This window comes from Sesamum indicum, linkage group LG1 (genome assembly GCF_000512975.1).
Source record: "Sesamum indicum cultivar Zhongzhi No. 13 linkage group LG1, S_indicum_v1.0, whole genome shotgun sequence".
In the NCBI taxonomy this organism is placed as follows: Eukaryota; Viridiplantae; Streptophyta; class Magnoliopsida; order Lamiales; family Pedaliaceae; genus Sesamum; species Sesamum indicum.
Window position 1 is genome coordinate 9,145,795 of NC_026145.1, and position 16,748 is coordinate 9,162,542.

At 35.3% G+C, this 16,748-nt stretch overlaps 2 protein-coding genes and 1 non-coding gene across 3 annotated transcripts; 1 reads left to right on the top strand and 2 right to left on the bottom strand.

The window, feature by feature from the left end:
- On the top strand, positions 757-828 carry TRNAQ-CUG. The gene has a single exon. It is a non-coding gene; the product is annotated as a tRNA-Gln (tRNA).
- On the bottom strand, positions 2,094-2,987 carry LOC105159856 (probable calcium-binding protein CML25). Its single transcript, XM_011077063.2, has one exon. The coding sequence runs from the start codon at positions 2,866-2,868 to the stop codon at positions 2,275-2,277; it is 594 nt and encodes a 197-aa protein (XP_011075365.1). The 5' UTR covers positions 2,869-2,987; the 3' UTR covers positions 2,094-2,274.
- On the bottom strand, positions 10,788-12,098 carry LOC105161927 (protein PLANT CADMIUM RESISTANCE 2). Its single transcript, XM_011079792.2, has 4 exons — positions 11,837-12,098; positions 11,702-11,773; positions 11,369-11,581; positions 10,788-11,179 (listed from the first exon to the last, which is right to left on the bottom strand). Exons 1-4 carry the CDS (start codon positions 12,030-12,032, stop codon positions 11,103-11,105), a joined length of 558 nt encoding a protein of 185 aa, XP_011078094.1. The 5' UTR covers positions 12,033-12,098; the 3' UTR covers positions 10,788-11,102.

Genomic DNA, 16,748 nt, shown 5'->3' on the forward strand with positions numbered 1-16,748 from the left:
AATACACTTTGTTCCCCCTAACTATTCGTTTTGTCAGAATTACTCATCTAAACTAATAAACGTAATATTTACCCTTTGGTTGGATAAAACTATCTTTCATGCCTTGAACAATTATATTATTTTCAATATGTTTTAGTGTTTTGAACATTAAATCATCATTGAATTATTCTTCAACTTATTTTTTTTTAATAAGTGAAGAATTTACATTAAAAGTGGAGTATAAATTAATATATATATATAGTAAATACGTAATAAATATAATATAACCAATAATTCATATATGCTTCTTATATGCTTAACCAAAAGTTAAACATTTTTAGAAATAAATAAATAATATATTTTATTATATTCTTTAAAAAAATTGATATTTAATTAATTATTTATTTAAAAGAATAAATGGTTAATAACTTTATTTTTTCACCAATTGATAAAATCTTTTCATGAAATTTTTTTGTATTTTCTTTACTCATTTATTAGTTAATTTTGAATCTGTAAAAGAAAAAATAAAATTCAAAATATTTAACTCACCAATTATATTTTTATTGTAAATAAAAGATATTTTTTCAATTAAGAAATTTTAATTAAATTTAAAATGAAAAATTACTAAAAAATTTAATTGTGGCGGTTACGTGTTAAATTTATTAGTTTATGGAAATAATTGTTACAAGACGAATAGTTTAGGGAGGCAAAATAATTTTATTTGATTTATCCTGGACTTACTTGTACTAATAATTATTGAAACACGCTATCAGAAAAGGTTCCATGGTCTAGTGGTCAGGACATTGGACTCTGAATCCAGTAACCCGAGTTCAAATCTCGGTGGAACCTGCAACCTTGTTTTTCCCAGTTTTTCCACACGGCCGCACCCTTTATATTGTTGTGGTCATTATTTTTGTTAAAAACAACTACAATTTTTTAAACTCACATCATATTGTGATCATCAGAACTTGAATGGACTCTTTCATCCACATAGTTTTAAACTTATAAGATGCTTTTGATAATTTTAAATTTGAAAAGATACAGTCAGCAATTATGATGTCAAATTCATAGGGAAAAAGAAACAAAACGAGACTTTTATCAAAAAAAAAATAAAAATTATTATGACAAATCGGGAATTGAATTTTCTTCTCCAAATCCTATTATAATTTTTCACATTAAATACACTTTGCCCTCTTTAAATTTAAATAGGCATATTTTTAAATTATAATAAAATATTGAAATAATTTAACCAGCAACATTTTTTTTTTCTTGTTTCAAATATTCAGCAGCGGTTCTGTATAAAAATATGTACCAGCAGTTCTCCTTACAGTTTTTTTTTTTAATTTAAGATTTTAAAAAAATTATAAAACCACATTTCTTTAAGCGGTTTTGCCTAAAAACTTAATTAACTTTTTAAAAAATGCGGGTATTTTCGTAAATATTTTTTCTGTTGACTATATTTAGATTATATTTTTTTGTGAGGAGTTAATTTTTAGATTACTAGTCATCCTGACACACTGTCCATGTATGCATATGATAAATAATATTTTATTTTAAAATATATTATGAATAAGAAAAAATATTATATTTATAAATCAATACATCATATTTCTAAAAAGAAAGAAAAAAAGCAACAAATCAAAAAAAAGAAAATCAACTTAGAAATATTATTGGTATAACAATAAAATCGATATTGCGGTATTATAACCATCATTTGTAAAAAAAAAAATATCTTTTTTTTTATATAGTTTAGATATAATCCTAGAAAAATGGTATACTAAAATTAGATATGACAAAGACGTATGATCAAGTACACTGGGCCTTCCTCTTCCACATACTTGGAATCCGGTCGCAAGTGTTTGCAACCGGAGGTGTTGTATGTGGTAATGTTATTCTTAGTGGTATCGAAAAAGTCATCTTAGAAAACATAGCCTTGTAATTATAAAGCATAGTATAGTAAAGCTTGGTCTGATCACTGTTTTCAGTTATTCGATCAACCATCAACTTTTGAGAAATGCTTGTTTTCTAACCTTTCTAACATCAGTCCACACGATATATATATATACACACACACATTGGAATAAGTAAACAGCACAAAGGAAAAATACATAAAGTTGTATCACATGAACGAACTCATTAATGCCATTAATCTTGTAACAATGGCCAACCTATGAACAATTAAACTCACAGACAAGAAGATTACTTAATTAATGTGCATAAGTAAGTATAAAGCAATGTAGTCGAGAATTTACAAATTAACGCAGATTAATTGAGAAATAATAATACTAATAATAATCAAGCAGTAGTCTTGTTGGGTTCCATAGCATCGAAACGTGATCCCATCATCATCATGACCTTAAACTCATCAAAACTGATTGCTCCATTGCCATCGGTATCCACCCCACTTATCATCTTCCTGCACTCCGCCAATGTGCATTCCTCTCCCAGGTTCTGCAGCACATCTTGCAATTCCTCTGCCGATATGGATCCATTCTTGTCAATATCAAACACCTGGAAAGCGTCTTTCAGATTCTGCAAAACCTCATCGTAGTCCACATCTTTGGTGTTGAGTTCGATGAATTCCTGGAGATCTATGTGGCCGTCCCCGTCCGAATCCACCCCCTGGATCATGGTTCTAAGCTCCTCCTCCGTCGCCGAATGGCCGAGGCTGCCCATGATCGATCCCAACTCCAGGGCCGAGATCTTGCCATCGCCATTCACGTCGAACTTCTTGAAAACCTGTTCCAGCTCCTGCTCCATCTGGACACGCGAGTCGAAGGATGGTGATCTGGAGTTAATTATGGGTGGTGTGTCGTGCGCAGAATCAGATCCGACCGCAAGGGCGACCATCTGTTTCTTCTTCCTATTGAACAATTCTTTTAATCCCATGATGATTTCATTCACCACACTTTCTTATAATTATGAGTATTTATGAATGAAGGAAAAAGTGATGAATGCGAGAACATGAGAGAAAAATAAGGGAAAAGGGAAATGTTGTTGTTGGAGCCTGGAGGAGGGATCTATTGTCGGAAAACACTCGCTTATTAATATGTTTTAGGGATAATTATACTTTCATCTCTTGAGTTTTGGTGTAATTACACGTAAAATTTTTTGTAATTTAAAAAATTATATTTAACACCCATGAGGTTTGTTTTCGTCTAACAAATAAGTCACTCTGTTAGTTATAAACTTATTAAATTTGCTAATATTAACAAAAAAATAAAAATAAAAAATTATATTTTACCCCGATTGACTTATTACTGACTTATAGCAAATTGAATAAATCTTTTATGATCAAATAATCATTATACGACTTCATGCGTTAATGCATGTGGGGAGGTATATCTTCATCATTATAAGGATAGTTTAGACGAAAAATGATTTGGCCTGCAATAAGTTAGTAATAAGTCAATTAAGGGTAAATATCAATTTTTTAAATTCAACAAATTTAATAAATTTTGACTAATAAAGAAAATTATTTATTAGACGGAATTATACACTTTTGATTCCTATCCTTTTATGTCATTCTTTTATACTCCAATTGGACCCAAGCACATTTTTTGCTTGATCAATAAGGAATAACAAGATTCATGTTTTGGATTAATACTACAGTAAAACCTTTATAAATTAATAATCTTGGGACCATGAATTTTTATTAATTTAGAGAGATATTAATTTATCGATAAATTAATATTTTATTAATTAAAAGAGAGACTTTTTAAATTTAACAAATTTAGTACATATGTATTGAAAATAAATGAATTCATATATATTTCATTGATTATGTTCATGCATCAATCAATTCTTTGTAACTAATTAAATATATTTATATTGTATACAATTAACTATTATATTCGTAGACGCATGTATCAATTCATTGAAATTACTTAAGTATACATGTTTACATTAATTCGTTGCACTTAAATAACTATTATAGCCAATTAAATATATTCATGCATGATGATGAAACATATACTTAAATCTCAATATGAAAATAAAACAATTCATGACATCTAACCATGTCTTTTCTTCTAAAAGGCATCGCAAAATCATCCATGAATGATCAAATGCGTAAAGCATTACAGACTTCATATTTTAGTAAATTACCATAATATTTATAATTGTAATATTTATGAATTATTAATTTAGAGTTTTAATGGGACCTAATATTTATAAAGGAATTTTCTGAAAAATTATTATCTTATTATCTTATCGAATTTGATGATTTTTTTACAAAGGCCCAAGTCGGGACCGGAAGATTTTATTATTTTAGAGAGTTTATTAATTTATAGAGTATTAATTTATGGAGGTTTTACTGTATGATAAATTAAAATGATTATATATTAATAAGCCTAGTTTGACCAGTTGACTAGAAGGGGTATTTTTTAGTTATTGTTTTAAAAAATAGGCTCAAATTGACTGGGGGGCGGTGTGATTATTTATTCGTAATATGGGGGTGTTTTTTGATATTAGAAAATTCGTAGTGGGATTATTGATATTTTTATATATCACAGGAGGTCAAAATGGATTTAACCCGATAAGTATATTATACGTATCATATAATTGGTTCAAATTTGATCGAACTAAATTTGGGCTAGAATTTTCCCTTTTCCAGATACTTATTCTCAACTTTCTATTGTTTTTTCAGTTTCAAACTTATACTTTGTAAAACTTGTCTTTTTTAAGTAGGATAATTACCTTGTTCTCTCCCTGGGCTTAATATGATTATACATAGACATTTTGTGATTTCTAAAATTACATATAGTATTATTGATGTTTGTTTTTATCCAAGATATAAATTCATTCGTTAGTCCAAATTCACCAAATTTGTTGATATTAGCACAAAAAAATAAAAATAAATTGACTTACTGTAGGTATAACGAATCTTTTTAATCACCCTTGTATATCTCCAAAGGCGTTAATGCATATAAGTGTATACATCTTCATTCTTATAATGGCAGTTTGATTAGAAAAATATTTGTTGATCCGCAATAAATTTAGTAGTAAATCAATCAAGGGTAAATAAGATTTTTTATTAATTTATTTTTATTTAATAATATCAGTAAAACTTGTGAATTTGGACAAATGGAGAGATCTATATACTGGACGAAAACAAACAATGAGGATATTGAATGTAATTTTCAAACAATAAAAAATTTATATGTAATCCCATTAAATCTTAGAAAATAATGATATAATTGTCCCTTTTTGGGGACAATTTTATTATTGTAATAGGAACTATTTTACTATATAAAAATTTAATGCATAAATTCTTCATGTATGTATATTATTGGAGCAGGAAAAAGCTGAGCAATGGATGGACAGCGCTAAGGATACAATGAATCAAGCCCATGATAAGGCCCGTGAAGCTGCAGAGAACACCCAAGGCCAAGCCCAACAAACGAGGGAGGAAACCGCTGGATTCCTTCAGCAGGTTCTCAATTATGTTTTGCCTTTTCCTAAAAATACAAAAATATTTTTTATTTTAAGAAAATAAAATAAAATTACACTTATATCTCTTTTAAAAATTCTTTATTTATATCTGACCAACTTCTATTAGGATTTGAATGAAAAATATCAATATTGAAATAAAAATTATCTAAATTTTTAATTTCGCCAATCATTTAACATTCATTTATATATTTTTGTACTTATAAAAGGATAGATGTAATATATATATATATATATTTAAAATTATTACATTGTTTTCCTTATAAGTACAAAATTATAACATAGGTAAAATTTAAAAACTTATGTAAGTTTGTTTATAATGTCAGCATTGTTAGTCCAAACCTAGTGAAAGAAGAGACATGTGTAAACAATAAATTTTCAGAAGGGACATAAATGCAATTTCAAAACTTATACTGAAAAAAGTGTAATTTCACATTTTTAGAGGGATACTAACCCTAAAAAATAATTTGAATGAAATTTTAATCTAAAAATAGCAATTAATGTAAATTAATATTATTTTTTAGAAATTATTATTATTGTTTAATTTGTTTTATGATTTGCAGACTGGAGAGCAAGTGGTTAACATGGCTCAGGGTGCCATTGATGGCGTGAAGAACAGTCTGGGGATGGGCGAGAAGAAGTGAAACCAAGTCCCATGATGTCTTAGGGCTTATGGCTTCCTTTATTGTTTTAATAATAAGAGCTAAATTTAGCATAGCAAATGTTTTAGGGTGTGACACAGTTTTAGGTGGTTATTAGATTTTTTACATTTTTCTTTAATCGGAGGGTTTTGGGTGCAGACCTGTCGAGTTATTATGTTGAACACCTTAATATCTTATAAGATGTTTACACGTCTTATAGATTTTAACATCTTATTTCATCCAAACACTTTAGAAGCTTATTTTTAAAAGCAGAACCAACGTCTTATAATCTCCTAAAATATTATAAGATGTTTAAAAAAGCTTAGCCAAACACCAAGTTTATTTGAAACATCATATAACCTCCTACAACTTATTAAGATGTTGTAGGAGTTTATAAGTCTTTTATTTTATTTTAAAAATAATATTCTTAAATATTTGGATAAAATAAGATATTAAAATTTATGAGATATTTTCACATCTTGTAAGAAGTTGGGGTATTTGGTGTACTAATATTTTTTTTTTTATTGGTAAAAGACAAAAAAGAACATGTACGATTAAAATCAAGTAATACTATATTTTGACGTAAATTGTATCAGGTAATAATTTCTTGATAAGTTGTTGTTAATAAATAAAAATATTACGAATTGAAAATTAAAATAAAAAGTGAAAAAAAGTATTTGGAGGAATAATTTAATACTTATAATTTTGTTAAAGAAATGTGAGAAAATTAAAAATGAAAAAAAAAAAAGAAAAGAAAAGAGAATATGACCGTTGCCCATACAGGCTCAAAAAATATGAGAAAATCAAAAACAAAAAAATAGAGAATATGACCGTTGCACACGAATATGACCGTTGTAGACGAATATGACCGTTGCACATAACCTCTATAAGAGTAACTCACATTTCTCTTTTTACAGCAACACTTCACACAAGTCCATCCTTATCCATGGCCACTCTCCGATCCCACCTCCATTTCTTGGCCTTGAACTCCCCAAAACTCATTCTTGTTGATTCTCCAAGAAACTTCTGCTCTCCACTCCAAGAACCTGTTTTCAGCCAAGAAATTTCATGGGGTTTTGCGTCCAAGGTTCACCAGCTATTGCAAAGCAAGTGCTAGTAGTAGTAGCAGCGCTGAGATTGAGAAGTCCGTTTCGGCGGAGAGTGGAAATGAGAGTCCTCCGTCTGATTTTGCATTTGAAGCTTACACCACTCCGCCTGTAATTTTCCCTTGTTCTAATTTCATCAATTCTTTTCTATATGTACATATTTTTTCTTATTTGGGTGGGTTTCTTGTTTTGTGGAACGTGACGAGAAATTGGGAAATTCATGTTCTTGGTTAATGGGTTGTTTTTAATTTGGAGTATGATGGAATTTCACTATTGTAGAACTGAAAGAATTGTGCACCAGCCTCTCTTGAAATGATTTTTAGTTAACTGTTGATGGGAAAATATTTGGTGAAAGATTTCTACTATTTTCCTCTTTCCTCTGGTTGGAATGAGGAGTTTGCTTTGAACATCAAACAACCACCAATGCACAATCTTCAGGTTGTTATAGTTTTTGATTGTTTCTTTCCTACTTGATGGTAGTTCCTTCTTTCGTCTCTCTCCCCTGATAAGCACATTTCACCATAGTTACATTTATAAATTGTCTTCTATTATTGCTTTCTTATTAACCCATGCTATTTTGAAGAATATATACAATTTTTGCAAGTCGTGTAATGATTAGTAGAGTGTTCATTTTTGGAGCAGTGACAAGTGTGTGTGCGCTTAAATCCAAAGTCATATATGGATTTTCGCAAAGCCGAACGACGAAAGGAAAATTGAAGTAAGATTTGTGACTACTTGAAACATTGTTCGCAAACAAGTCTCCAGGGTCATCTGTATACAAATTTAATTTATGTCCGATGAAAGAACATGTTAATTCCTAAAGGGGAAGAAAACTCAGGAGGTTGTTTGTTTGGTCCTCATAAGAAGTACACCATTTCTCATTTTAGATATTGTCATGTCTTATAATTTGGGCGATACATCTCTTTGCTTGTTTCAGTTCTTCTTATAAAAATATTTGGGTTGCAAATCTTGTGACTCCGCACAAACGCATGGGGAATGCCGGTATTGATTTGGAAAACCTTTGTGACGGTAAGCTTTATTCACTGATATATTTATATCTAGCCTAAAGCTGCTCGACTTGAAGATGTCATTTCTACTACAGCTCCAAATTTTATTAGAAAAACAACCATTATGATTTTGCCCTCACTTCATGGTATAAGCTGCGTATTTAATAGGAAATTCGCATGAATTGCTTCTTGAGTTGGAAGGGATGGGAGGTGGTGGAAAGATAGAGTTCAATTGAAGCTGGATTATTATGGTCTTTGCTAGAAGTTAGATTAAGCATCTATTAAATGAAAGCGTATTATGTCTTAAAGGTTCACACCAATATTTTCACATTGTCCTTGTTCCTCTTTTCTGGCTTTAATAAATACTAAATCCTCCTTGCATTTCCTACTTTTGACAATCCAAAGATATATAAAACAGTACTAGTTTCTCTAATGAACTATGCAAAATCAAGTATGCAATAAAGTTTCTTCACCGTGCAAATTTACAAGGAAAAAATCATAGCAAACACTTTGGACTTCCATGTTTCAGATTCAAATCATCTTAATTTCAAAATGTAAGGGAGTGATACTCCTTTTTCTGCTTTGATTAAAACTGCCTATAATATTTTCTTCTTTTCAATTTTGTCAGTAAACTGGTTGGTCCTCTCCAAACAGCCTACCTAGACATAAGAAATCCTGGTTTACCTTGGGGGCAAAAAAAGTTTAACTAAGAATGATAAAATTCATATGGTTTGATGGCTCTCTGAAGTTGCGCTGGACAAAAAGGTAACACATAATTGTATGCATCTCAGGTAAAGTACAAGTGTTTTGAGAAATGGATGAGGAAAAGAAATGGTGGAAAATTCCTGTTGTCACTGAATTTCTCCAGAAAAATGGTTATATGATTTCTTAGTGATTGTGGACTCTGAAAGGGATGCAGGTAGCAATGGGTAGGGTCTCAGCCTAATGAAGACCCAAAAAAAATTATTCTATACCCAAATCCTAAAAACCCAACTCAAGACCTAGTTTTCAGTAGGGTCCAAACCCAAACCCATTTTTTTCTCAAATTTATTTTTTCAGCAAATCATACTTATTAATTTGAATTTCTTTCTTTTTATTTTTATTTTTATTTTTATTTCCATAATTTAGCAATAAATTTAGAATTATTGAGATAATTAGATTAAAATTTGAAAAATACATTATTAGAATTAAATCAATACAAAATGAGAATAAAATTAACCTAAACATTGAGTTTAATTTTATAAAATGAGTTCTTTCCGAAAAGAAAAAAAAAATAGTTTTTTATGAGAATTGGGTCAATCGGTTCACCGATTTTCCCAAAAAAAATTCGATTCACGCGGGATCTTTGTTCCAAAATATTTATAAAAACGGGATGGAAGTCTTGAGTGATTAACAATTGAACCGGTGGATCTGATTTTGAAAAGCATGGCATCAGGAGATTGCAGTTGTTGATGATCTTGGAGTTGCAACTCAGTTCCTTATCCTGTATCTAGTTACTTAGCTGGAGCTGGACATGGACATTATTAATTAATTCTTTTTTCTATAATGTCCCAAAAAGTAGAGGAGTTAATGTGAAGTCCAACATAATTTGTAGCAGTAACAGCGGGGAATGAAGCCTTCGCATTCTCCTTTGATTGCTAGCTCCTGCAAGCAACTCCTGGTGCACAGAGTATCACTCAGGCACAGTCCAGTCTTCTTTTCGCTCCTTTTACGACACAACTTCAACTTGGACGACTCTGCTAATTCAACTTTACCAACACTTACATCTGTTCATCATACATAACATATTCCAATTCAGAGTACAGCTTTAAGGTAATGGCATTGGCATACAATAATTAACAATGGTAAGGGAAGATGAAGAATTATTATAACCTATTAAGATGACAAGTATGAGCAGTACAACAGTGCAGGCAACGCCAAGCTTCATCCTTATACACAAAGTTAGAGATTGGATGGGAAGTTGAATATGGATTGCTAATGCTATATCATATATATAGTGAGATGATTATTGCAAGATAAACAAATAACATAAATACTTTTTTCATCTATATGGGGCCTACTTTTCCGCAAACTTATACTAGTTATTATGAGTTAAGGTTTATTTCACTGATAGGATCATGGGCTCATCTACCCCATTCTTGAGCTTGGAAGAGCCTATCAACGCATTCCGCCCAATAGCTAAAAAGAATGGTTCATATAATTCTAGTAAGCCGTATGCATCAAATGGGCCTAGAAACCCAACAGTGAGCAGATCCAACAAACCCACTTTAAGGTCTTAGATTACTCTAAAATAAAAATAAGAGTTGCAGTAGGACAAAAGTTGTTATGTTTACAATTAGATGATTCCAAACCTGTCCCCTAATCCAATGGATTGAATGTATTGTTGAAGATTTCGCCAAGTTGTGAGGAACCAAGTAAGAGAGAAAAATTTCAAAGAGAACCTATCTTCTTCCTCTAAATTTTGGAGCCCATTCCAGATACCTCGTCTAAAGAATTGTTGGTGTTGCTACTCATGCATTGATTGTAAGATGAGGAGTTTGAGTAAAAGTAAAATAGAAGTAGTGGACCCATAACTTTTATAATTAACAAAGAATGACGGTTCGTACACATGAAAAGTCTAAACTTGTAAAATAACTTGAAACATGATCACCACATTAAAAGAGGTTGACCCTAGAACACACATGATACATTATTACATCACATCCCAAACAGGGTGGTGTAGTCACGTTTATATAAACATGGTTCAAGCCTCACACGTCTAGCTAGCGTAGAGAAATAAAAATAAAATAAATATACAGTCTTAATCCTCGCTCGTACTCTCTCTCTTCTTCTGATCACAACAAACAAAACATTAAACATTGATCCTTGGAGTTGGACCGTACAATATAAATTAAAACAAGACACAATTAACTTCCAAATTATCTATGCATCCCTCCTTGAACAAATGGGGCCATTGTCGCTCCTTGATTTTGCCTCTCAACATTTCCATGCCATCCTAATCATTTTCACATCCAAATTAATCAATAAGAATATTAATTGCATAATTTAAAATATATAAATTCTACTTAAAATTATGAAAGATCGATGCACTACTTATGGTGTAGGCCAAATTAAGTAGGAGGAAATATTAAATAAGGTATAGAGAAATAGATAGAGAGTGATTTAGAATTAGGTAGGTAGGTACCAAGAGACATGTCGAATCCACGGTGTTGGAGCTCACGATACTCTTGGCACAAGGCGCAGGCCTCGCAGCAGAAGTGGACCAGACAATCGGGGCAAGGATCCTCCGGCAGCATGTACAGCCTTCTCATCCTGGATCGGTAGAAGCACGAGTATATGCATGCACATCCTGTTATGTACGCTATCAGAGCATATAATGCACCACTCGCTCCACAAGCTGCAGTTGCACACATATTACATATAATAATTAGTACCCGCATACATACCTTTTTCATTAATTAGTTATAATTTTTAAAGAAACATATACATATATATATATATATATATATTTACTTACAGGTGGATCCTCGGTCTACAATTTCAGCAATCTGTCCAAATGTTATGCATGGACACCAACATGTTATGCAACCTGCAACATAGAATAGATCACATCGCCAATCCAGCCAGAACTAAACTCAAAACGTGTACGTACAGTTAGAAACATCAGAAAAGCAGTCGCAAAGGCCGGTGGACCAAGGCCCAGCTGGAACACTGCTCTGAACTTGAGGTCCCGGTTGGATTGGTATGCCAGTAGGCAGCGTAGGTGGTTGGACGACGACATACGACTGTTGGCCCGGCTGCTGGATTGGTGGCGCTGTCGGTGCCGGAGGTTTATCCACTAAAACCATCGATATATATTATAATATATATATATATATATATATATATATATATATATATATATATGATCTTTCAACACAAATAGAGTATATGGATGGATGTAATTAATCAAAGAAACAAAATCGAAAAATTATAAGTAAGCAACTGCAAATGGAATTAATAGGATGGAAGAATATATATAGATGGATATGCACCCACTTCAAAATTAAGATGGGCAATTAAGAAACTAATATACCGTGTAATATGTGTACCAAGTTGCTAACAAATACTAATTAATATATTATATAGGTATGTACTTAAATTAATTCAAATTCAAATTAAATTAATTAGATGAGTTTGTCGGGAATTAGGATTTGAAGTTCAAGTGGTTGTATGTATTAGTAGAATATATACTGCTAGTTTATTTTTTTATTGTTCTTGGCATTGATCAGTTCTGAAAACGTCCTTAATTGATTATATATATATATAGTACTAGGAAGCTGATTGGTTCATAATTTGGAGCGCCAGCCTTTCGACATCTACATGTAAATATTTTATTTAAAAGGATATATAATGAAGCAATTAGCGGTTGACTTCACCATGAGAGTGAATGAAAATTAAAATATATACAGTTCTCTTTCATCTATTATTAAGGTTTCAAATGAATCAATGGCAAAACCACCGAAATTACAATAGAACGCGGTCTCTATGGGTGGAAATTAGATTCGGAAGATTCGTGGACAGTGTGATGAAGCTGATAATGCATTGGCTAATTAAGTGGGCTGAAGGACGAATCGTATTATTATTATTCCTAATTCCTATCGTAATTTCCCTACTTTTGAGTAATTAATAAATTTATGTGTTGTATATAATTCCATATAAATTTATATATATTTCAGTTAAAATACCTCTTATATTATTATTATTTGTTTGAGTTTATGGTAAGTAAGTATTTTAGAAAATAATGGTTCGAGTAAAATGATACTGATGGGTATATGAATAATCCCCCTACAAAAAGACTGAAACGCCCTTCATTAAGGGCATGATGGTCATTTCCGCGACCGGATCCGCGTGTTTTGTAACGGGCGGGTCGCAGAGGACCCGACCCGGGTCGTGTGAACCAACAGAAGACCCGGACAATGACGACCATTCGATCAGAATGTGAATCAACAAGATGAGGCCACGTGGCCCAGTACTTGCCGTACAACTGTGTACTATAAATAGACCCCGATACGCCATAAATGAGGTAACTGCGATACATTAATTGAGATCGAACTTTGAGATAGAATACATTTCTCTCGATCAACCTAACTTGAGCGTCGGAGGGTCATTGTCGGGGACGTGCCCGACGAGCTCACGGTTCGTGTTTTATTCTCAGGGGATCCAAAATCTGTTTTGGAAGAGTTAGTCGATCAGCGGTGAGATCGTCTCAGGAGATCGAATAATTCGACCCGGATCAGTTGGCGCCGTCTGTGGGAACTTCTGAGAATTTTCTGTCATCATGGAGGGTTCATCGAGGAGAAATGCTGCTGAAGAGGAGACACCCAGGAAAGGAACAGGTGCAACCATCCAATGGAGGGTTCATCGAGGAGAAATGCTGCTGAAGAGGAGACACCCAGGAAAGGAACAGGTGCAACCATCCAGATCACTCCGGACGAGTTGCAAAGAATGATAGATGAGGCAAGCCGAAAAGCAATCGTAGAATACGAAAGGAGAACAGCGACCCCCTTAGTCAAGGAAACTGCTAGAAGACAGTTATTTGAAAATGTGGAACCAATAAGAGAGTCAAGGGTGCAAGGGGAACATGAACATCGCAGTAAGCGACCGGCATCGTCCGATGCAGGCTCCAGCAGCCACGGACGCGCGAAAAGAAGAGAGCCGGTGATATCCAGGGCCGAAGTGGAAAGTGTGGGCAAACAGATACACAGCCTAAATAAACAGATTGATGAGTTGAAGAAGCGGGGGGAGATTGTCTCGCAGAACAAGAACTTCCCTTTCTGTAACGACATCCTCGTTCGGACCGTCGAGCCGGGGTTCAGGGTACCCGACTTGAGGAGATATGATGGGATGAGAGACCCCCAGGAGCACGTGGCCACCTTCGAAATGGTGATGAATCTCTACGGACAGTCAGCCCCGATAATGGCAAAATTGTTCGCGACCACACTCACGGGAAAAGCTCAAGAGTGGTTCACAAACCTACCCCGAGGAAGCATCGAATCCTACGAACAGCTCGTGCAAAAATTCAACTTCCATTTTGCGAGCAAGAAGAAACAGAAGAGGTCTGCCACACATCTCTTCAACATCCGGCAGAGAGAAGACGAAACGTTGAAAAATTTCATGGGCCGGTTCAATAATGAGACTCTAGAGGTGCAAGAGTTGAGGATCGATATGCTCGTGAGCATCCTCATTCACGGACTCAGAAAGAGCTCTTTCGCATCCGCCCTCGCATGAGATCCGCCCTTCGATGTCGAGCAGTTAATGGCGATAGCTCAAAAATATATCGACGAAGAGGAGATGAACGCGATGAAAGATTCGGAACGAAGGGAGCGGGAGTACATCCCCAGGCGACCTCAGGAAAGCAGGGGTGGAGGAAATGACAAATCAAAAACAGAGAAACGGAAGGAGCCCAAGTACGTGCCGAAATACCACAATTACACTCCTTTGGCCATGTCTCGAGAGAAGGCCCTTATGATGGTAGAGAATGCCGACGTGCTGAAATGGTCAAGACATACGAGATACACCCCCTCCAAGAAAACTTCTAACAAATACTATCGTTTCCACTGAGAGAGGGGACACAATACGGAGGAGTGCTATCAGCTGAAAGATGAGATCGAAAGGCTCGTTAGACAGGGGTACTTCCGAGATCGCGTGCCCCCAAATTGTAAGATCGGAGGAGAAGGAAGGAGGAGTAGGTCGAGAAGTCGGGCTCGAGACAGAAACCCGGGCCCGTCAAGAATCGACAAGACCTCGACGGGCGGGAACAACGCACCCACTAAAGGCGTTATATACACGATTGCGGGAGGATCGACCGCGGGAGATTCGAGCCGAACACGAAAGAGATGCGCTCGAACGGCCGGATCGGTTCGGGAAAAAGAATTCGTGCTAAAGGTGGAGGACGAAGAGGCCATCTCATTCAATAGCTCAGACAGATTGGAGGATGGTGGAGAACAGAACGACCCCATGGTCGTCAAGCTCGATATTGCGAACTTCACCGTCCACAAAGTGTTGATTGACAGCGGGAGCTCAGCGGACATAATTTTCAAAAATGTCGTGGATCGGATGGGGCTGGAGAACGCGAGGCTCGAACCCGTAAAGACTCCGCTGGTCGGCTTTGGAGGAAGCGAAGTGGCCTCGCTAGGGACGATTGAGCTGCCAGTGTCCATGGGTGAGGAGCCGAAGAGGAAAACTCTGATGGTTAAATTCTTAGTGGTCGATACCCCGTTCACGTACAATGTCATACTGGGTCGGCCGGGACTGAACTCATTCCGGGCGGTCATCTCTACGTACCATATGAAGATGAAATTTCCCACTGAATATGGAATCAGGAAAGTGTCATGTGACCAAAAGGAGGCCCGAAAATGTTACAACTTATCAACAAAAGGAGAGCCGAGGCCTAAGAAGCAAAAGGTCAGAGAAGATGCGGAACCCCGACCGTACGAAGCCGAACACTTGAAGCCCAGTGAGGAATACAAGGCCATACAGCTCGCGACAGAGGACCCCAGCAAAACGACCCGGATAGGTTCCAGCCTGAACGAAGGGGAGATGGCCATGATTAACTTTCTAAGGAAGAACGCAGACATGTTTGCGTGGAGTCCGTCGAATTTCACCGGGATCGACCCGGAGGTCATTGTACACCGATTGAACGTAGACCCGACGGTTCGACCTGTGCAGCAGAGGAAGAGAACTTTCAACAATGATAAGAACGATGCTATCAGGCAAGAGGTCGAGAAGCTGTTGAAAGCTGGATATGTATCGGAAGTCCAGTACACGAGTTGGCTTTCTAATGTAGTTCTGGTCCCGAAATCTTCAGAAAAATGGCGAATGTGTGTAGATTTCACCGATCTGAACAAGGCCTGCCCGAAAGACCCGTACCCGTTACCTCGGATCGACACCATGGTGGATTCGACCGCAGGATACGAGCTCTTCTCGATGATGGATGCATACCAAGGATATCATCAGATCCAAATGGCAGAGGAAGACAGGGACAAAACTTCCTTCGTCACAGATAAGGGGATCTATTGTTACAACATGATGCCATTCGGACTGAAGAATGCGGGCGCAACCTACCAACGATTGGTTAATAAGATGTTCGGCGATCTGCTCGGAAGAACCATGGAGGTATATGTCGATGACATGCTGGTCAATAGTAAGAGATCGCAGGACCACATCGAAGACCTCTCCCAGGCGTTCAGCATAATGAGGTCGCACGGAATGAAACTCAACCCAAACAAATGTACTTTTGGTGTGACCAGGGGAAAGTTTCTGGGGTATATGATCAGTGAACGAGGAATAGAAGCGAACCCAGAAAAGATACAAGCCATTATGGGCTTGAGATCGCCAAGTTCGATCAAGGAGATGCAGAAGCTTACGGGAAAGATCGCATCTTTGGGCAGGTTCATATCGCAATCGGCAGATAGAAGCCTGCCATTTTTCAAAGCCTTGAGGAAACCCAAGAGTTTCGCGTGGACTCAAGAATGCGAGCAGGCTTTGCAAGAACTAAAGGAGTATCTCACCAAACCCCCGTT

Coding starts and splice junctions, on each gene's coding strand:
- LOC105159856 (XM_011077063.2), bottom strand. CDS start 2,868: ATGGGATTAAAAGAATTGTTCAATAGGAAGAAGAAACAGATGGTCGCC.
- LOC105161927 (XM_011079792.2), bottom strand. CDS start 12,032: ATGGTTTTAGTGGATAAACCTCCGGCACCGACAGCGCCACCAATCCAG. Junction 11,774..11,836: donor CTTTTCTGATGTTTCTAACT/GTACGTACACGT, acceptor TCTATGTTGCAG/GTTGCATAACATGTTGGTGT. Junction 11,180..11,368: donor TGGATTCGACATGTCTCTTG/GTACCTACCTAC, acceptor GAAAATGATTAG/GATGGCATGGAAATGTTGAG.